At 28.8% G+C, this 21,583-nt stretch overlaps 4 protein-coding genes across 5 annotated transcripts; 2 read left to right on the top strand and 2 right to left on the bottom strand.

Moving 5' to 3' along the window:
• Positions 1–58: 58 nt before the first annotated feature.
• On the bottom strand, positions 59–3,457 carry LOC124536123 (U6 snRNA phosphodiesterase 1-like). 2 transcript variants are annotated; one of them, XM_047112577.1, is made up of 5 exons: positions 3,215–3,457; positions 2,759–2,901; positions 2,365–2,548; positions 2,076–2,238; positions 1,398–1,852 (listed from the first exon to the last, which is right to left on the bottom strand). In XM_047112577.1, exons 1-5 carry the CDS (start codon positions 3,301–3,303, stop codon positions 1,673–1,675), a joined length of 759 nt encoding a protein of 252 aa, XP_046968533.1. In that variant the 5' UTR covers positions 3,304–3,457; the 3' UTR covers positions 1,398–1,672. The 2 variants fall into 2 exon arrangements, with proteins under 2 accessions (XP_046968532.1, XP_046968533.1); XM_047112576.1 differs by lacking the exons at positions 2,365–2,548; positions 2,759–2,901; positions 3,215–3,457 and having other exon boundaries at positions 59–1,852; positions 2,076–2,234.
• Positions 3,458–4,957: 1,500 nt separating this feature from the next.
• LOC124536353 (dehydrogenase/reductase SDR family member 4) lies at positions 4,958–10,307 on the top strand. The gene is made up of 6 exons (XM_047112881.1): positions 4,958–5,258; positions 7,737–7,914; positions 8,391–8,468; positions 8,541–8,687; positions 9,252–9,386; positions 10,014–10,307. The coding sequence occupies exons 1-6, from the start codon at positions 5,128–5,130 to the stop codon at positions 10,182–10,184; spliced, it is 840 nt and encodes a 279-aa protein (XP_046968837.1). The 5' UTR covers positions 4,958–5,127; the 3' UTR covers positions 10,185–10,307.
• A 154-nt stretch (positions 10,308–10,461) lies between these two features.
• Positions 10,462–13,158, bottom strand: LOC124536285 (protein ecdysoneless homolog). The gene is made up of 3 exons (XM_047112798.1): positions 12,713–13,158; positions 12,110–12,312; positions 10,462–11,758 (listed from the first exon to the last, which is right to left on the bottom strand). The coding sequence occupies exons 1-3, from the start codon at positions 12,909–12,911 to the stop codon at positions 10,484–10,486; spliced, it is 1,677 nt and encodes a 558-aa protein (XP_046968754.1). The 5' UTR covers positions 12,912–13,158; the 3' UTR covers positions 10,462–10,483.
• A 1,952-nt stretch (positions 13,159–15,110) lies between these two features.
• Positions 15,111–18,556, top strand: LOC124536164 (xylosyltransferase oxt). The gene is made up of 4 exons (XM_047112628.1): positions 15,111–15,911; positions 16,121–16,263; positions 16,459–16,616; positions 16,699–18,556. Exons 1-4 carry the CDS (start codon positions 15,319–15,321, stop codon positions 18,493–18,495), a joined length of 2,691 nt encoding a protein of 896 aa, XP_046968584.1. The 5' UTR covers positions 15,111–15,318; the 3' UTR covers positions 18,496–18,556.
• The last annotated feature ends 3,027 nt before the right edge of the window (positions 18,557–21,583 follow it).

Here is a 21,583-nt window from a genome sequence, read left to right as displayed (position 1 = left end):
TAGTAATAAATTATAAAAATTATCATTTCATTCAATTTATTTACATAATTTTCAATATATTGACTTTAGTACAAAATAAAAAAAACTTATCTAGTAACATTAAAAAAACACTACAATTGTATAAATGAAGGCAAAGTTCCTATTTTGCATCTAGTAGGTTTTATGTTTTTACAACTATCTTCATTAGTAACGATTTCTTTATAATATCTACAATCAATATCTGCCTCTTTTGTGTCACATGACTTTACATTCTTTTTGTTATTCAATTGTGTTAAATCTTTCTTTTTTATACTACATTTTATCTTAGATGTTTTGAGTTTTGTACTTTTATTTGTTAGGGTTTTATATTTGTTACATGTACTTAAATTAAATATCTTTGATTTCTTACACTGATTTACTTTTACGTGTCTAAACTGACATGTATCGCCGTTCTCACAGTATCCTCTCAAAAAAGCATGACATACTTTAATTTTTTCATTTAATTTAATATGCAAATAAGGACAGTTCTCTTTGGTACATATTCCTTTTAAATAAAAGTAACATGTAGGCATCTTATTCGCAGTTAATTCATGTGAAAGAGTACAATTACTGTCATGACAGATTCCCTTTAAGAATTTCCTACAAAGTGAAACATGTTTTTTATCATGAACATATTCACAGTTTCCATAATCTTTTCTTAGACACTTTCCATATTTTATAAATAATCTACATGGAATGTTATTTACTTTGAAATTTGCTTTCAATAATTTAATTTTACTTTGACTCGGCCATGGACTTTTCTTACTAGTCTTAACATTTGTTTTCAAATGGTCAGCTTCATTATTAGACTTTGATTCAGACCTTGTTAGTTTATATGTATTTATATTAAATGAATATTTCCCATTATATGATTGTGATGTTGATGATGAATTGAAATCCTTGCTTGATGAAATATTATTTTTTAAATATGTAGCTGGTACTGTTTTATACTTACTTATTTTAATTTTTGTTACATTTTCGAATGGTTTATTTTTTAGTACATTTTCTTGCATTGGTGGTGCTACATTGTTGGCATATGAATGACAAATCTCAAGGCTTAAGTTCTTATCTGTAACCACCAAACTGGGATTCAAATCCTGTTTACAATTTTGTTGCATAACTTCTATATGATTTTCAGATGGTTCTTTGTTTTTTCTAACAATGGTGTAACGAGATTTTATAACAGGAACTCCATTTGTATATGTTTTATTCAAAACTTTATCAATGCAACTATTTTGATTTTGAAGGATGTTAGTTTTATGCTTTGTATTTATGCTATGATTTCGAGGTATGCCTTCTGTGTAGTTATAACTTTCATCAGCTTTATTCTTGTTTAAATTGGACACAAGAGAATATTTTGATTTAGATATTAGAACTGGGTAATTGTTCACATTTTCCACTTTTTCATGTCTTTCTAGTACTTTTGTTATTTGCTGTTCTTGTTTAATTTGTTTGAAATTTGGATTAACATATATTTTTCTGTTTGATATTTGTTCCATACCAAATCTGTTTACAGCATCATCATTTTGCAGTTGTGAACTATATTTATATAAATTTGAATTATCGGGATCTTGAAATGGCCAAGAAGTAAGAGGAGTCCTTTGAAAATTTGGGTTAATGTATACTTTATTTGGATTTCTATCCATTGTAGAAATTATTTTAAACAGTACTGATAAATTTTATTTCCACTTTTGCAATTCACCTTGTTGATGCTTTCAGGTTTTAGTATATACTTTTGTTGTATAAAAATATCATATAAGTTGTTTAAAATTTTCAACAATAACTCTTTTTTATTTCCATTAACACTTAGAATGCTCATATGAAATGATGGACTCTGTGGAAGAAATTTTTTTTTTTTACAACATTTGTTAGATTATGAAATTCATGACATTTCCTATAAAACATATTTTAATGATGTAAAGTCAGTAAAAAGTCTGTTTTAACATGACTACATATACAGCAAGATATAGTACAGCAACTGATCTTTAACAAATTTTCAATGGAGAAGTTTTGTTTATAATAAAGTTATAATTATTTTAATATTGCTGGTATCTTACCTCATAAAATGTTGGTAGTTTGAAATCATCTAAAAGACTGTCTATTTGTTTAAGTATATTATTCAAATAGGCATGACTTAAAGCATCCACTCCAAGAGCAATAAACGTACGAGTATTTTCTTCATTACAATATACTTCAACAGAATCAAAGTTTAATACAAAACTGAAAAAAAACAATAATAGGTCATTATAATTGTATTTCATATAATCACTTAAATGTAGTAGTTTATTTTTTTTTACCATTGGTCATCTTCAATTATAACTTGTAATAACTTAAATTGTGACATACCTGTTGTTATTACTTAACAAATTCTGTAATGTTGATGTAAAGGACTTTATCATGTGATACCTTAAAACAAATGTTTTAGATAGGCTTATGTGTACATCCTCACATACCAAGCATGATTCATCAACAGATTTCACTAGAGACTCTAATTTTTCTATTATTTGAAATAGATTTTCCTTATTCGGATCTGAAATGTTCAATGTACTAATTATTTATAAAGACCATAAATAAGCTTGAAATCAAGTTATCTTCTTATGTTACAAAGTACTTACTTTGTAACAAGAATAAAACAACAACATACAACATAAGAATTGAATAAAATCTCAGTTTTCAGTTAACATTGAAATAAGGTATTTATGATTCATTTAGTTTTTATTATAAAAAACAATTTACTCACATTCAACATATATAAATGTGGCCCAATTTCCTCTTATGTGTGGAAAGGAACGAGTACGCCCATTGTGAAGAGATGGGTCATCAATATGTTCTTCTGACGATACAACAGAGACTCCACTTAGGTTCGGAGTTGGTAATTTTACCCTGGTAATTTAAACTGTTTGTTACAAATCTATTGAAATCTATAAGCATATAAATATGGACTTAGTGTATTTACTACTAGATAAGTTAACTAACATGATACTGACAAGTACAATGACAATTTTGAAATTGCTTAGATTCAAGGTAAACAAGTCATAATATAATGGATCAGACAAATTGTGTACAATCTATAACTGCATATCATTGCTGTGTCTATATTACATAGATTATAATTTAAACATTAAAGTGACAATATTAATGAATATTATATTGTCAGTTATATAAATAACAACAATGGTTACAACTAATTGCATACTTTTTTAAATTATCAAAACCTTCTTTATCACTATCTTCTGATGTCTCTTCTTCGCTTCCGTAATCACAAATGTAAGCCAATGCAGACATGAGATAATAGAATTTTTTTACACGATTAAGGATAGTAAATCCTTGCTTTAGAATATAAAAATATGTATTGGTTTAAAACTATATATAGAAATATTAAAAACCTTAGATTGGGTTACCTAGTATCTACTGACAATTGACAATTTATTGACAATGAAATCTGAGTAGTTAACTGTCAAGTAGACTAGCCATTAGAAAAAAGTTAAATATTATATATTTCTTCATTTATACTAAAAAATATTATTTATAGCTCCATCAATTAAATGTACTTTATTTTATCATTGTTTACATATACAGTTTATGCTGAGTTAATAAAATAAATGACCGATCTCGTGGAAAGTGAATTGGTGAAGTACTACCATTTTTTAAATATTACGGCTATATGGATCCGTCCTGAATTATGTCGTAAGATTTATTTTATTAAGTTTATTATTTATAGAGTTGTTGTTATGAGTTAATCAAAGAAAAACAAAATCACAACGACGGTATTAATATTAAAAACATATAAGAACTGATATTATTAAGGTAACAAAGGCTTAGTCGTATTGGTAATTGAATACTCGCTTACTGAAACATTAGTTTAACATCGTTATAAACAATACCATTACTGGTATTTTGGTTGAAATCGCAGAATATTGTGAATATAGTACTTACTCAATTAGAAATTAATTTTAATTTATTTTTTTAATGAAACTAAAGATTTTTTAAAGGGATAAGCAGACCTTAAAGAAAGATAATTTTAATGTTTATTATGTATTAAAAATATATTATTATTAATATTTCATACAAATCTGTTCATTTTTTTAATAAGCATAATAAGTAAGAATTCTTTTGGACTGGTTTTAATTTATAGCTCTTAATTATTTTTTTTCCCAATCTTAATGATCATATTATTGAGATGAAAAATGTAAATATGAACTAATTTGTAGTTAATAAAAACAAAAAAAAATATGAATCTGAGATTTCATCCGAAAAAAAAAAACAAAATAACCCAAGAAATAAATCTAAATAACACAGAAAGCTTATGACACTTCCTAGTGGAAATCGTTATTAATCGTTATGCCAATATGACTTTAATTTTTAAATGTTGAAAAAGAGTAACTATTGAGATTCTTGTCGGTTCTTCTCGGTAGAATCTACTTTCCCAACCGGTGGTAGCTTCACTTAATTGTTAAATGACAATTCAAAAGTGCTTGTAAAACTTGAATAAAGTTTATTTTTGATTGATTGATTGATTGATTTGATATAATCAATTCAGCTTTTGTAAGCCTATCGACAATCTCTTTATACACATTATAAACAATATCCTTAAATAAGCCTTCTCGTTTCATATGCAGTTTAAATATATATGTCTAACATGACTAACATTTAAAAAAGCTTTATAGTCTAATCAATACAAACTACAAAGTTTTTTTACATGTTCATTCAAACCGCAAACATACATTTTCGCAATAATTTTTTTATGCAAATAAAATTACCAATCAATAAAAGGCTATTCATATTTTTTAAATTATTCAAACAGATCACCACGGTTATAAGATTATATTGTTCATATTAAATTATGCTAAAATCAGGACAAAATCTCTTTTTTTGAAAGTGTGCGAGGCAGCTTTTATCTATGATAACATGGATAATTATTTACTTGAGTAATCTGTGATTTTGAATACTGTGTCTCTGTTTTTATTATGAACGATATAGCTTTTATTATTTTTTATCATTATCACTGAGTTGGATTGGACATTAACCCTAATGATATCGACCTTTATAACCGAAAGAGTAGCTCTGTAGATTAATTATTGAAAAAAAAACACATTACACATAATAAGTATGTTTTTATCTTCTAATTTAACTTCAAAAATTGCAATGCCTAAAATATATACTCAATTAACAAGTGCAAATAACTTTCATAGTAGTAGACTGAAAGGCAAAGTAGCTGTAATTACAGCATCTACTGAAGGGTAAGTAATATTATTAGAGTACCTATAGGTGTTATTATTTATTGTGAACTTGTTGTAGTCCCTTAATTGGATTTAAATAATAAATTACTTAAAATTTAGATAATAAAAATTATACTTAGGCATTTTTTCTGACTGAACAGATGTTAGATTGATTTAAGCTTCATTATAAAAAACTTACTTTTAAGCTTACTACAAGCAGTGGGTTTAGGTGGTCAAGGTTCTTATCCATTTGCTTTATTTTTTTTAACCTAAACAATTTTTACTTTAACAAGTAAAAAAAATTGGTATATATCATGAAGATATTAATTTTTCCATAAATTTGAATAATGGATAAACTGGTGAAAAATTGTCATCAGCTTTTTAGTGATACTTTTTGTTATGTTATTATAAGAAAAGTACTATAAAAAATTATAAATAAACTACTGTAATTTAATACATGATTATTGTTGTTGAATATCATAGCAATAAAAAGAACTTCATGTTAAGATGTATTTTATATTGGTAAAGAAAATAAATTGAACCAAATCGTAGAAATAATATTTTGTCATAAAAATATTAACTATTTAAAAAAGTAGATATATCATAATATTAATTATGTAATTGAGGATTCACTTCTTTTTAGTTCACAATTACTCTATCTTAAATAACTCCAGATTAGGTCATCAAACATATTAATATGTTTAAAGTTTAATGCATTCTCTTTATTGTTGTAGTTTCATAATCTTTTGGTCAAATTTTTCCTTTATATCTTTTGTGAAATTGATCACATTTTTTGTAAGAGTTCATTATTTTATATAATTATTGCCTTAAAATCATTTTGTAGAAACACTTGTGGGTAATAAAAACTTATGGAAATCAATAAAGTGAATATTTTTTACTACCTAATTACATCTAGCAATTTATCACAATAAAATGTATGTACAAAAAAAAGGTACTACTGTACAAAACAGAATCAGACACCGGTGTCTGATTCTGTTTAGTTTGTCTAAAGATTTTTATAGTTTTGGGCATATTTTGCTTTAAGTAGTTTTAAATTATACAAATTCAAGAAAATTTAAAATATCAGCTTAATATTAAATGGTTATATGAGTTGTTAATCAGTTAACAAATATTTAATGTTACAAGTAATGTTTTTTTTTAAACCTATTTGTGCACCAATCACAAATAATGCTAATCTAAAAACTTGAAGGACACGCGGACCCGAAGGCGCGTTACAATTAAATACCATTCATACGAAACCTAAAGGTTTCATAAAGTGGTAAACCAAAAATATATAGTTAATAACAATATTTTATTTGTACGCCACTGTGGCAGTGATATCGTTCATTTAGTTAATCGTAACTTAATTACGATACGTTTTTATATTTTATTCCCAGTGGTGGCGCAAGATCGAATCTTAATGTGGGAAAGAGTTTGCGAGGCCCTTGTTTTTTTTCAAATTTCGGGCGCGAGGCCTTTTGCACCGCGAGGGCCTTACGCCTTCACTGTTTATTCCCAATGAGATAATAAATGACGGCTGATATGTAAATATTTGACAAGACGCTTTCTTTGTTTTTCTTGTGTCATTTACAAATCACATTATATACATAGATAGAGATACAATAGACTATTTGACAATGCAAAAAATAAATTTTGAATTATTGTAATCAGTGTATATTGAGTTTAAAAATGGTTATTTACTAAAGAAAGTTAAAAAAAATACTTAATTTATGCAAAAATGCATTTTATCAAAAGTTTGTCACGTGACGCAAAACGCACTTGATTGGCCGGGCTAATGATGAAGTCACTTTCTTGTAAACTTTGCTTTTCTACTATATGTATACCACATATTAAAATGCAGGAAAGTGACGTCACAGACCCCATTGCAGCGCCATATTGTCCAAGTAGCGTTTTTGCGCGCTATTTAAATATGGAATTTTTAATATGATATTTTTCGGAAAATATGTACTAGAAATAAAAAACACAACTTTTACTGGGTTCCTTGACCTCTACTAAATAATATAAAATGGATTTTAAAAACCAGTCAAATAGCCTGTTACATTTAAACTTAAAAACTCAACTCGCATGTATTAATTCAGAAAGTCATTTTCGACTGTCTTACATTCGATTAATAAAAGAATAGAAAATATATAAATATCCATCGATGGATTAATATAGCCACATATAAATTATAATAATACTTCGTGTAAAAATTCTTGAGTAGCTAAATTTGATTCATTAATTGCTCTCAGATAAACTTCGGTATTGTCTTCCGAATTAAAGAGTAAGCAAAATACCGACGTCAAAAGTCGTCGCTTTCTATGAAATGCTCATAATATGAGTAAAACATTTTGTGTCTAACCATAAATGAAATCGTAAATGGTATCGACTTGTTAAAGTTTTGCTTTTAAGTAAGTTAAGTAGCATACATCTGGGCTTCGTTAAGCGATATTTTATGCAACTATTTTCACTATTAGGATGTTTTATTTACTATTTCAGTATCGGTTATGCTATAGCTAAGAGATTGGGCGATGAAGGAGCGTCGGTAGTTATAAGCAGCAGAAAGGAAGATAATGTAAAACAAGCAACAGATAGTTTACGTAAAGACGGTATTAATGCTGAAGGTCTAGTCTGCCATGTCGGCAACGCGGAACATCGACAAAAACTATTTGATTTTGTAAGTATAGCACGACATCGTCTTAAATGTTAGAAATATTAAATTACAGTATGATGTGATTCTCATTGCAAGTAGTGGAGCCTTTGTAGAGCCTGCAAATTAAGCAATATATTGAACAGTTGATAGTGTCACATTGAATAATTAAACTACGGTTAATAGATGATAATTTGAATATTTGCTTAGTTTCATAAAAATTGTGACTTCTATTTAATTTGTAATATAGATACACTTCTCCGTTTATTTTTTTTAATACCGGTACTATCTGAACATGGCCGTTTAAATAATTTATTTTTTAAATTCAAAGGATTCAATTAAGAAAAAAATTACTATGAGTAACACTATTCTTACAATGGTAGTTCCAACCGTGATGGGTTCAGAGATGAATCTGGTTATCATTCGAATAATTCATCATGATTTATAGGTACTTGAAAGTTGAAATTCACGATTTTGATAAGTTAATTATTTTAATATTGCAGGCGAAAAAAAAATATGGAGGTATCGATATTCTTGTGTCTAATGCAGCTGTAAATCCCGCTGTGTCGCCAATACTTGAGGTACCTGTTCCTACAATATCGTATGTTCAAGTAAATAATCATTTATTTATTTAATTTTATGTATATTTTTAGACCGATGAAAAAGTTTGGGACAAAATTTTTGAAGTTAATGTAAAATGCTCGTGGTTATTAGCAAAAGAAGTTTATCCTGAGTTGATTAAAAGAGGAGGTGGAAGCATCGTGTTCATTTCATCTATTGCTGGTTACCAACCAATGGAAGTACGTAAACAACAAACGAAAGTATAAGTAGTTATAATAGTTAGGTGTTTTCCTTAAATTGCACATTGCTCGTTTTGTCATTTTTTTGTAACATATACTTCACAATTTGTCTGAGCCATGATGTAAGTCAAATAGATAGATGTAAAAGTGGTAAGTATGCTCAAACGGTGCTTTGCGTTGCTACTTTTTTTAAACACAGATGGTACCAATAAAAATACATAGCCCATTTTGTGTTCGCACATATTAACTGCCGACGCTTCGAACGCCTAAGCAAACAGGATTGGTTACCTAACAAACGTAAACTTAGTATATGAACCAGTTGCGGAAGTTAGTATTTTTTGATATTTTATCCAGGCAGTTTCCCCAAAAATTATAGTAGGTATTTTGAGATGTAATGGCTCAATTAAAAACTAACATCGCAGATATACCAATACTTTATTATTATACCAAAATCGTAATCATATCTCATTCTGTTATATGATTTTGAGAAAATTATAATATATTGGAAATATTCTTATATACGTTACGTTTTAAAATTTTAATTATCTATTTTATTTTTTACAGCCATTAGGACCTTACAGCGTCAGCAAAACAACTCTTCTGGGATTGACGAAAGCTATTGCAAGTGAAGTTGTTAATGATAATATTAGAGTCAACTGTGTAGCTCCTGGTATAGTTGCGACGAAGTTTGCTTCTGCGGTAAGCTAATCATTAAACACTTCACTAAAACTAACACGACTTCATAACGATTAATAAATGTACTGATACCAATTTTTACCAGTGTAAAATATATTCTTTAGTATAGTATGTATTATTTAATATATTCCTTATATATGTATATTATTTACTATTGTAAAAAAATAACATAAGACAAACTGGTTAATAAGCCCAGTGAGTGAAAATAAAGCTTGATAGTAAGTGGTTGACATCAACTGTTGTATGAATGTTAAAGATTAGTTACACCGCTAATGTGTCGCTATCCACAGACATTAAGAAGTCGCATTCTTTGATAACATTGTATCCCTTTCATTATTAAAAAAATCCTTAGATTTTTTTAATGAAGTAATATAGTATGACTATTATACTTCACAGGAAAGAGAAATCCGAATATTTGATATAGCTTAGACTGTGCTTAATACATTAACTAACTAATTACATTAAGTTATATATTGTGCTGATTGATGTAATGGTCAAGCTCATATACTCGATCAATAAAAGAAGTGTTTTTTTTTATGCCGGTGAAGATCACGTATAACCAGATGTTTAATTTTACAAAATCGTGCGTTAAGTAATTGGTGATTGAATTGAATTATTAATTATTTTTAGATAACGTCTTCCGAGGCGGGAAAAGAAAAAAGTCTGTCCATAGTGCCTATGAACAGATTCGGTAAACCATCAGAAATAGCTGGCGCTGTTGCTTTTCTGGTATCCGACGATGCAAGCTACATGACTGGAGAAACACTGATCGTAGCTGGAGGCACTTATGCGCATCTTTAAGAACATATTCTTTATAAATATATCATTTTGTAAATTTTACCATGCCAGAAGTATAATACTTATAATTTATTTATTTTTAAGGTTAATGGGAAATTTTATATGAATTAAAATATTTTTTATTATAAATAAAAGATATATTTTTATATTATTCTTATATCTTTGATTTTCAAAAAAAATGTGTACCTTATAGAAATGACTGATCGTTAATTCATTTAATTTATATTCATTATTATTTTTTCAGTGAAGCATCCAAATCATTATAATGAAGTACAACATAGAACTGGAAGACATTTATTATTTTATTCATCATCATCAGAATCAATTAAATCACGTTTATTAATTCCAATTGTCCTCAATACAGTACTAGCAGGACCAGATAAGCCTTCTTCTTTCATGCTATGGATGAAATTTTGAAGTACAGCTTTTTCGTCATTTTCATTGCCTTTGTATGTTGTTTTTAACTTTGAAGCAAGCTCTCTGTCTTGATCTACATTTACATTGTTCACATCAGTGGAATTGTCACATTCATCACTATAATCACTTTGATCTGAATCATCAGAAATATCTTTACTTGAAATAATACTTAGCATTCTTTCTAAGCAACTTACAAATTGTTCAGAGTTAAATTCAATTGTTTCTTCATTTTCTGTATTTACTTTTTCCACACCCTCAAAGTCAGATGTTTCTTTTAAAAATTTAGTCAAATCTGAGTTTATAATGTGGGGAGTTATAGGATCATTATTTTTCATTTCATTTTTTTTTCCATAACGGTCATTTAAAAACACATTTAATTGATCTGGATGTATATTTAGCCATGTATCATCATCACCTACTAAAACATCTTTATCACTTTTGTTTTTTAATAATTCAATAGTACATTTAAAATCATCAGTCGATTTTATTTCATTGATAACATTACAAACATATGTACTTATGGGACATTCCATGTTGGAAAAGTAGGTTTGAGCATTTGCTAATAATCTTGTATATTCAACTGACCCCTCTAAATTTTCTTTGAAATAACCATTATTAGTTAAGCTGTTAATAAATGTTTTATATTCTGGTGTTGAAAACACATCACTAAAGGACTTAGCTATAATTTTCTTATAAGCACATATCAACTTCAACCCAAGTTGAGTTTTAGGATCATTTGCCAGTGTCTTAAATCTATAACCAGTAGGGAATCTCGTGTGAACAAGCATAGCATATAAAAATTTCGTTAATTTTATTTCAACATTTAAACCATCATCAAAATCAATATCTTTACAAAGTTTTGCATCAAGAGTATCAAGGCTGCAATATGTACTCACAAGATAAGAAATCAGGGATGGTTTGAGAGTTAACACTGCGGCTATTTCTATAGGCAGTTTTATTATAGTTCTGTGGCAATTTTCATGTATTTGTTGAGGGTAATTCCCGATCCTTTTAAAAATAGCTTGTTGTATTTCAGGTGAGGCTTTAGTTTCCTCAGATTTCAGTGTAAGAACTTGTAAAGCCTCATTCAATGTGGGAGTAGAATCAACAGAAATAATACTAGGTGGAATTATATGAACAGAATGGTCTTGAATAAAAACCTGTAACAATGGTATTTATTAATTTTCAAACAATTAAATCAATTCCCATCTATATTAGTTTTACCAAAAGGGGATTAAACTACTTCAAAATGAAATGGGTGAAATGCCCCCAATAAAAACCTGTTTTAACCTACCTACTTCTATTAAATTGTAGAGGATACTGATAGTAGTTGATTGAGTCGATATTAAAAAAGCTCAAATTGGTAATTATATATTTACTAAAGGCAATATGTGAATATGATTATCCTATGCCCTTCAACATTATACAGCAATATTAAATTAAACTTACAATGTAGATAACCTATTATATAGAAAAATTCTAAATTATAGTAGTTAATCAATAATACTCACTCTGTTTTCAGTAGTGTCAGGATTAGCCCAAGTGGGTAAAAAATCAGCAGCCTCTATCAATAGAAAGTCACCATCATTGTCCTCAATTTGTATTATTAATTCTGGATACTCTTTTGTAAGTTCAAATAAAAGATACACAATAAACCATTCATCCTCAACATTGTCACCAAAACATGTGATGCTAATGAGATGTTGTGGAATATCTGAAAAAACATTTATATAGTGTTATATTGATTCCATTTGATTATATATGGTATGTTTACATTTTTAAATAATTCAGAGCATGACCTTATTAGTTACACTAAAATATACCTAATATTTGACAATATTATTTAATTGTTGTTAAATGCAAGTTGCTTGAACTTAATTTAATTTCAAGATAGTGGCCCAAACACATTGTTTTCAATATTTATAAGATCAATGTCTACACAAATAATATGCTTATAATACTATGAATCTTACATTTCTAATAATAATACCTTTATATATTAGGACAAATTCTTGTATATACATTTCAAATTTATCATGGATATTAATTAAAGGTATTAAAGTAACATATTTAAGTTTAATTTAACTCTGTGGAAATAAATTATTCAGACATACCATTTTTTTCTCCAGAGGTAATAGGCAAAACAACTTTAAATTCGTCTCGATGCCAAATGTATTCTTGTGATAGCAACGATATTTTTTTATTTATCGAATCGCACAGTTGTTTCCATTCACTATTATTATAGTTTTTTGAAGAAAAGAAAAAGCACTGAATTGTATCATCATACTTTTGATGGAACCGAACTTTAGACATTTGGTTTCTTAAAAATAAAACAGCAGCAGAACAGAAAAGTATGATAATTTATTTTACTATAAAATATCATTTATGTCGTGTATACCTTTGTTGGTTATGTACAAAATGTACCTACTATAAAATACCCAGCAAAGTTTCTTAATATTATAGATTCAACTTATTGCAAATACAAAATATTAATATATTAAATGTTTGATTTGTTACAATCGTTTTTACATGTAATATGTAAAAATACGGTACGATCAGTCAAATGAGACATGAGTCAAATACTTTAACAATAAACAAATAACAATCAGTGATGCCAACTCCTACAGGATGTCCTACTAGGACCAACTTGAATTTTTCCTGAACATCGAAAAGAAATCCCTAACGTTTTTGTTGAACACCATTTTAGAGAAGTAATGTTAAATATAAATTAGAAAAAGATATTTTATCATTTATTTATATGGGTGCATTTTACAAATTTACATACTATCAATAATTTTTGATTATTTTACGATAAGAAAAAAATTATTGACAAATAAAAATAATGTTTCAAGTCGCATCTTAAATTATATACTACTCTTGAGCCAATATAATAATTCAAACTTTTAATATATATTTTTTAGAAACCAACTAATACAATCTACTTAACAACATTTAAAATGACCGACAATCAAGACAAAATGGCTTAAACCGGTCGGCATAACAAGATGAAATGATGAAAACCATGGGATGCGAAAGTTTACATGAAATTTTGGTCATTTCTGATGATAGAAATATGGATACCTAGAGCTTTTTAGTAGAGTATTAGTGTGTTTTAACAGACATAAAATTAGGATAGGGCAGCAGGTATACGACCATACAACTCCATAACATTGAAATATTACAAGAGTTGCGGGGAATATTAATTGTCGGGTTCCGCTTACAGCAACAGCATATTATGTAAGTAGTAAAAAATAAAAAATATAAGTTGGAAGTACCAATCTCAAACCAAATTAAAAACAGTATTATTTATAGTATTTTTAACGTTTCCTTTTAGTTTATTTTTATTGCAAATTTTTACATTAGTCGTGAGAAGTCGACCGATTTTCCTAAAAGATGAAACGAATGACTAATATTACTAAATGCTTTTTGCATTCTTACATTATATTACATGAGCTTCGTTGCGATACTTAAATTTAAAACTTATCTTATCTTATTGCTAGTCTTAGTCATAAATCATCATAAAATACCAATTTCTCCATTTTTGTGTGTTTCATAACCACAGGTTTTTTTAGTATTGAAATAATTTATTTATTTATTGATTGATTGATTTGATATTTATATGATAATCATATCATCGTGCAATAAATAAAAATCAATTTATTTAAGCAAGCTTATACAATATATAAAACTTATTTTTATAGACATTGGTCAATCGCAGGATTTTTTCTTTCGGATTCATTAAAATTTTTTAATCACTATTGAACAAAAGATTGGATTAAAGAAAGAAGGATTAAAGATTATAAAATTGTCTTACGTTTTTTAATTCACATAATGATGATAGAAACATTTTACATTTTAATAGAACATTAATCGGCATCAAATATTAATGGAAGGATAAGACGCTATGCAGAGCACATGCGATGGTACGTCCAACGAGAATATGCAAAAGTAAATTTTATATAATTGTTAATAATATGGTCGAGGTTACCAGAATTTTTCGTATTTATGTGCTTAATGGTTGATTTCTTCTCACATGATAGGATAGGTCGGTAAGCTTGATACTCTGAGAGTGAAGGGGTTTTTCTAAGCTGTCCTCAAAGTACCCTTTCTATTGAAGGTTCTTCTCAAGTTTTGTCAAAGGTTTTCCTCCAATAGTGAAGACAAACCTTGTACGATGTAGTTCTGCTTGCAGACGCTGTGTTGTTGTGTCTGTTATATTTACGTGTAACAATGATATTTTCCGTGCAGTTGACTGGATTTTGGCTCAAAACTAGTCTCCTTGGCCAACTGTAGTCAGGAGAACAGGAAACACACATAAATAAATTTAAAAAATGTCTGTTTGTCTATTGGTCGCAAGACTTCTATTCCTTGTTCTGATTTATATTTATTCATCAGTTGCACATATGTTTAATTTTATATATTATTCTGAGTTTTTTTCGGATTTCTGACTTTTGATAGTTTATTTTAGAAATATTATTTGTAATCTTTATCCAGATTCCCATTGACACTAAAAATGTATGCCAAAGGAAAGCATAGACTAGAAGTTCTTGAACATCTTTAAACAACATGAATATGTACCATATACCTACAAGTACATAAATGATAATATACGATATTATATGCATTTAAAATGTACTTTACTAAACAGTATAGAAACATTTCATATTTTGTAACATTAAACAAGATTAAGATTATTTAATCATGGTGTTCAACAATCATAATGGCGATTGTTCGAAGGATTTTTTACAAATACGCAAAGTGTCTGGGGTTAATAGTATTAACAACATTTTTCGCTCAATTATTTATTTCAATAAGCTTCTTTCCTTCTGTTCATGACAATTTACTTAAAAGGCAAGGATATACGTCATTGGCGAGAAATGAACCAGATGATGTTTCTGCAAGGAAACAGGGACCCAGTGTTGAAGATGATGAAGATTTGAATTCTAGAAATCGACCTCACAATAAAGTTATAACACAATTGAGGTTAGAAGAACTGGATTTTAAACCAACTTGTGAAATTAAAAATCGAGAAGCTATCTCAGCTATACACAGAGCCAAGACTCAAATTTGTAAGCAACAAATTGTTAATAAAACTTGTCTCATACAGAATGGACACTTTTATCCTAAAAAATTACCAAACCATTGTATTTCTAAACAAAAAACATATGGACATCATTTAGGATGTTATTTAGATGAAAAAAAAATGAGATTACTGACAAGTTTTTATGGTAATTATGCCAACACAAATTCGCCAACGTTTTGTTTGGATATCTGTGTACAAGCTGGATTTCCTTATGCAGGAGTACAATATGCGTAAGTAAAGACATTTTTATTGCATATTTTCATTTAGTTTTCAAAGTTATCACATACCTTTTATATATTTAATTTAGTAAACCATGCATACTTACTAAAATAAATGATCATATCTATACAAACAAGTATACTACATATTAATATAATTTATACCTTAAATTAAACAATGAATGAAATAGCATTATTTATATTCAAACATTTATTTTCAGCACTGAATGTTTCTGTGGCGAGAATGAACCTCCAGCAACTGCTAAAACTTCTGCTGTGTCTTGTGATATGAAGTGTCCAGGTGATTCATCACAACTCTGTGGTGGATACTTTACTATGAACATATATGAGACTGGTTTAGATAGTATGTATAAGTTATATTTAATCCAATTTGTTTTACATCCTATATTCATTATAAATTATATTGTACAGAGTTCTTAATTCTTATTGAAGAAGAATCCTACATTTTGTTTAAACATGCGGGAATAGCTGGGAGAACTAATATTAAATGTTAAATATTGTAATTTTCAAGTATAAAATTTAAGTCATACATTTACAGAATTTCTTCCGCAAATGCCTAAAAATCCTGGAGATGAAATAACTTCAGTTCAAATTGTGTTTCTTTTAACATTAAATGGGAGAGCATTGCGTCAAGTGCATAGACTAATAAATGCTCTTTATAGGACAAACCATTACTTTTACATACATGTTGATAAAGTGAGTACTATGTGTATTATTTTTTTATTTAAATTATTTAATAAAAACTTCAAAATATATAATTATAATTTAAATATTTCAGAGACAAGATTACTTACATCGTAAATTATATAAATTAGAAAAAAAATTCCCAAACATAAAGTTAGCAAAAAAAAGATATTCCACAATATGGGGTGGTGCATCCCTTCTGAAAATGTTACTCTCATCAATGAGGGACATATCACAATTAGGGTGGAAATGGGACTATGTTATAAACTTAAGTGAAAGTGACTTTCCTATTAAATCATTAGAAGAGCTTGAAAAATTCTTATCTGCAAATAAAGGTTTTAATTTTGTGAAGTCTCATGGGCGAGAAGTACAAAGGTTCATCAAAAAACAAGGTCTTGATAAGACTTTTATTGAATGTGAAACACATATGTGGAGGGTCGGTGAAAGGAAATTACCTCAGGGAATAGTTGTTGATGGAGGAAGTGATTGGATAGCTCTGTCACCAGAGTTTGTGAGTTATGTTATTGGGAAACATGATGAACTTTTGACAGGCTTAGAAGTTATATTTGAGCACACTTTGCTACCTGCTGAGTCTTATTTTCACACAGTATTGCGAAATTCACATTTTTGTAATACATATGTAGATAACAATTTACATGTCACAAATTGGAAAAGGAAACTTGGTTGTAAGTGTCAATATAAACATGTTGTGGATTGGTGTGGCTGTTCTCCTAATGATTTTAAAACTGAAGATTGGCCAAGAATACAAAATACGCAAACAAGGCAGCTATTTTTTGCAAGGAAATTTGAGCCTATCATAAATCAAGAAATTATTACAAGAGTGGAAAAATACATAGGATATACAGACCATTATTTAATTAATAATTTAGAAGCTTATTGGCAAAATCTTTATGATATTGATGATTTAACAGCTCCTACAGATGATACAATACTTACTCATGCAGAAAGCATTGTCCGCCTGAATGCTAAAATACTCAGTGGAGAAGGGTGTCAGATTCAAATAAATGAAATAATTGAAGTCAACATATATAAATATGCCGATGTATACAAGGGTAACTTAATTTTACACAAAGCATTAGTTCAAAATGAAGAAGTATTTTTGGAAACGTGGTATAAACCAAAACATCATTTAGACTTAAACTTTGAAAATCATAATACTGATTTTATAAAGGTTTTTAAAGTAAGCTCAGAGTATGATCAGAAAGAAATGACCTTTCGAAATTTAGGAAATATTTTAGGTCCACTTTCAGAACCAGTCTTGTTATATCAATTTTCTGCACAGATTGATAAAAATTTTGGAAATTTAACAGTACTTTGGCTGGATCCAGCTGGAATGGTGGCAGATGTTAATATTATACAAAAAGATGAAAATAATCTAACAAATTTTATTAAACCTACCATAAAACAACCTTTTTTGCCTGGCATATGGAAAGTTGGTTTATTTGATCAAAAAAAATTAATTGCAAGAACAAAATTTCTCATAACACCTTTGGAATACTTCTCTGGGAAAGAAATTTCCCATCAAGAAGCTAATTTAGTTCACAGTGGTTCACAAAATTCATATAAAAATGTGACATTTACAAAACCTATAAAATTTTTACCGGAACAAGAAGAAAAAAGTTTGTTAGTGGAAATATCTAATTCAAATATAAAAAGAATAAAAGGTGACTTAATAGAATGGATAGATAGTTTAAATTTAGAATTTTATAATGTTTTAGGATCATGTATATCTAATACGAACAATGATAATGTTTCATGTGGTAATTACAAATTTCAACAATGCTCATTATCTGAATGGAGTTCTAGTTCGCCAGATCCAAAAGGAACCATAGGCAAAGTTGATAAATCAGGCCGTTTAAAACGGATATGACACTAAAATTCTATATTTTTTTAATAAATATTGTTATTTTTAAATAAATTTGACTTTTAAACAAATGTGTTTCGATTATGATAGTTTGAAATCTGCTACCAAATACCTCAGAAAAGTTAATAAGAAAACAATTATAATTTACCAGAAACCAATTATAAATTACATACATTTTATTTGGTGTGTGGTGAATACAGCTATATTGCTATTCTAATAATTTACATTATTATAAAGCAGTTACAAAGTATTGAGATTATATCATCAGCAAATATTTCAGAATTTTCTTTAGCTCAGATCGATTTGATTGGAGCTACACCTAAAAGATAATGTTTCACCTTTTAGGTGAAACATTACCTTTTAGTTGACCAGTAATTACTGTTTTCTTAAGTAGCAGTAATGCTTCGGAAATTATACTTCAGGGAAACATAAATCGCCAAACACTCAATTTCAGCATTACTAAATAAAATTCGATCGTATAAAATCTCTCAGCAGTAGGGTCCGGTCCTAAAATCAAGTTTCGGCGTCAATTTCAGTTTCGGCTAAAATGGGCCGAAACTTTTGCCGAAACCGAAACTGATTTCGGAAGTTGTCGTGCACGCTCGCCTAACTTCGTTTCTCACGGTACTAACGCTTTGGCGGCCACTGGCGGCTCTGTTCGGTAATGGAGAATGTTCACTAATTTTGATTATTAGCACTCTATATTGTCTGTCAAAAATAAAAAATAATAGTGAAAGAATTAATTCGATACGTCAATTCGTTTTCGAGTTATAAGTAAAACAAGTTGTTACGCACGACGCGGGCTGCCGGTGACGGTGTGACGTCATTGTACAACACGCTCAGTCTGGCTCACTCAGTCCGCCCGCGCGGTCTTAATACTTTGAAAAATGTTCAATCCAAATACTAGGAAATCATATGTTGTGCTAAATATTAAAATAAATATAATAAAAGTTGTTTTTTATAGTTCCAAAAGATGTTACAACGCGAAAAAATGTAATAAAAGCTATGAAGCGATTAGATCGATTACAATATATAATGTAGTAATAAGTATTCATGGTATATCTCGTCACAGGAAGAGCTCGATACCATCGAATATGTATTTCTCATCTATATCATGCTCTAACTAAGGAGGAGAATAAGAAAGGATGACCTACGGTCGACAAAGTAGACGAGGTGATGGAGGCAATTTATTCCTTTCTGAAAGAAAACTCCAGCTAATGTCAATTTTCTATTAGCGAGTTAATGAACCAAAAAAATGGAGATTTCGTTCCTGACATCAGAACGGTTAAAAAACATTTGCAAGAGAAGTATGGAGACGACATTCTCATAATAGAAAAACAAATCGTGATTGCATGCTGTCCTTTCGAAATACCGGTTTCTAAATACTCTTTGCGAAATGGTACGCATAAAAAAAAAAGAATCACGAAGATAATCCGTGAAAAAGACCAAAAAAGTGTGACCAAAATGACCACGTGTAATTATTATTTTTTTGTAATTATTACGAATGTGTAGGTTGGAACACACTCTATAAGTTTCATTACAGTAATTTTTCGATACCTTTCTCGAAAAAAAAGGATACTTTGTCGTTTCGTAAATTCAAATCGTTTAAAAATTACATCGGTAAAAAAGGCATATTATTCGATACAAGATTTTGTAGATGATAAAAAAGCTTGGAATTAATACCTGTTGACTTCCAGGCAGGATAGATTACATACATATATAATTGTATTTAACTAATATGATTGTATGTATTTTTTAAATATTTAAAAAGAATAACTACTGAATTTCTTGCCGGTTCTTCTCGGTAGAATCTACTTTCCGAACCGGTGGTAGCTTCACTAATTGTTAAATTACGATGCAAAAGTGCTTGTAAAAGCCCACTTGAATAAAATTTATGTTAATTTTGATTTTAGTAGCGAAAAACTATTTTTTCTCTCAAAATTCGTGTTTATTTTATCGAAATCTCGATAACGGTGATCGATACATGAAAAATGTATAGTACCTTAATTGTAGATCGTACAAAAAGCAAAAAAAAAGTATTCCATAAAAATTTTCGTATCTCGATAGAGAACCGAGTTATGATAAAAAGTGATACTCAGCGGTACGCTTCCCGCGCGGCGTGTTGTGAAATGACGTCACAGCACTCGCGCGGCTGTTAGCGGGACTCGATATTTTTTGAAACTTTGAATGCCTATAAAATCAAAACTACTGGGTATTTTTGACTCAAACAAAAACTAGTGTATTTGTATACATACAGGCTTTACTGAGAAATCAAGTGATTTAGCATACCTAGTAACATTCTCCATTGCCGCGCGCCGTTCATTGCGTTACGTTGTATAGGTAAACTTATTTCAAGATTTTAGTTTAATTCCGATGATCTATTGATGTATTTTTGTTGTATTCCTTTATTATTACAGATTTTTTTTGTTTAGAGTAAAATGTTGCAAAGAGAAAGAAATCCAATTTGGCAGTAATGAGACAAAAGTATCAGTAAAACATCAAAAGCAAATCAAAGTATTAATAAAATTTGACATAAGATTTAAAAATACCAATAATTAGCATTTAACAACTATAAAAATTGTATTAGCGACCTTGTACGCCTTTGAATATAACAAAAAAATATTTTTGTAGCGTAACTTACTCCCTATTATAATTGTTATCTGCCAGTGAAAGTTCAGACCCTCAAAATCGGTCCAGCCGTTCCAGAGATTAGCCGGAACAGACAGACAGACAAAAATTTTAAAAATTGTTATTTTGGTATATGTACCGTGTATAGATTTATACGCATTGAGTAAAAAGGCCTATTTTAATATTACAAACAGACACTCCAATTTTATTATATGTATAGATAAATGATTAAGTACAACAAACTTAATATACTGTATTTCTATTTCTTGTCCTAATTAATAATGAATAATATGCACCAAATTTCAGCATTTAAAGGAATTGTCATATTTGACCACCTGAGTTTCGGTTTCAGCCGAATATTCGGTTTCGGTTTCGGCCGGAAAACCAGTTTCGGTCGGACTCTAGTCAGTAGTGCAATTTTGTAAGCATTCACTTCGTATTTCATTCATGAAATTTTGACAGCCGA

This window comes from Vanessa cardui, chromosome 16 (assembly GCF_905220365.1).
Source record: "Vanessa cardui chromosome 16, ilVanCard2.1, whole genome shotgun sequence".
Lineage (NCBI taxonomy): Eukaryota > Metazoa > Arthropoda > Insecta > Lepidoptera > Nymphalidae > Vanessa > Vanessa cardui.
Note: the sequence above shows the minus strand (reverse complement) of the source record. Positions and strands in the feature narration are given on the sequence as shown.

Excerpts from the sequence above, each read along its gene's own strand:
- LOC124536123 (XM_047112576.1), bottom strand. The coding sequence starts at position 1,664 with ATGGATAGAAATCCAAATAAAGTATACATTAACCCAAATTTTCAAAGG.
- LOC124536353 (XM_047112881.1), top strand. The coding sequence starts at position 5,128 with ATGTTTTTATCTTCTAATTTAACTTCAAAAATTGCAATGCCTAAAATA. Across the intron at positions 5,259-7,736 it reads ATTACAGCATCTACTGAAGG|TATCGGTTATGCTATAGCTA; the intron begins GTAAGTAATATT and ends TTACTATTTCAG. Across the intron at positions 8,469-8,540 it reads CTGTGTCGCCAATACTTGAG|ACCGATGAAAAAGTTTGGGA; the intron begins GTACCTGTTCCT and ends GTATATTTTTAG.
- LOC124536285 (XM_047112798.1), bottom strand. The coding sequence starts at position 12,911 with ATGTCTAAAGTTCGGTTCCATCAAAAGTATGATGATACAATTCAGTGC. Across the intron at positions 12,313-12,712 it reads TACCTCTGGAGAAAAAAATG|ATATTCCACAACATCTCATT; the intron begins GTATGTCTGAAT and ends ATGTTTTTTCAG. Across the intron at positions 11,759-12,109 it reads CTGACACTACTGAAAACAGA|GTTTTTATTCAAGACCATTC; the intron begins GTGAGTATTATT and ends CCATTGTTACAG.
- LOC124536164 (XM_047112628.1), top strand. The coding sequence starts at position 15,319 with ATGGCGATTGTTCGAAGGATTTTTTACAAATACGCAAAGTGTCTGGGG. Across the intron at positions 15,912-16,120 it reads TATGCAGGAGTACAATATGC|CACTGAATGTTTCTGTGGCG; the intron begins GTAAGTAAAGAC and ends ATTTATTTTCAG. Across the intron at positions 16,264-16,458 it reads ATATGAGACTGGTTTAGATA|AATTTCTTCCGCAAATGCCT; the intron begins GTATGTATAAGT and ends ATACATTTACAG.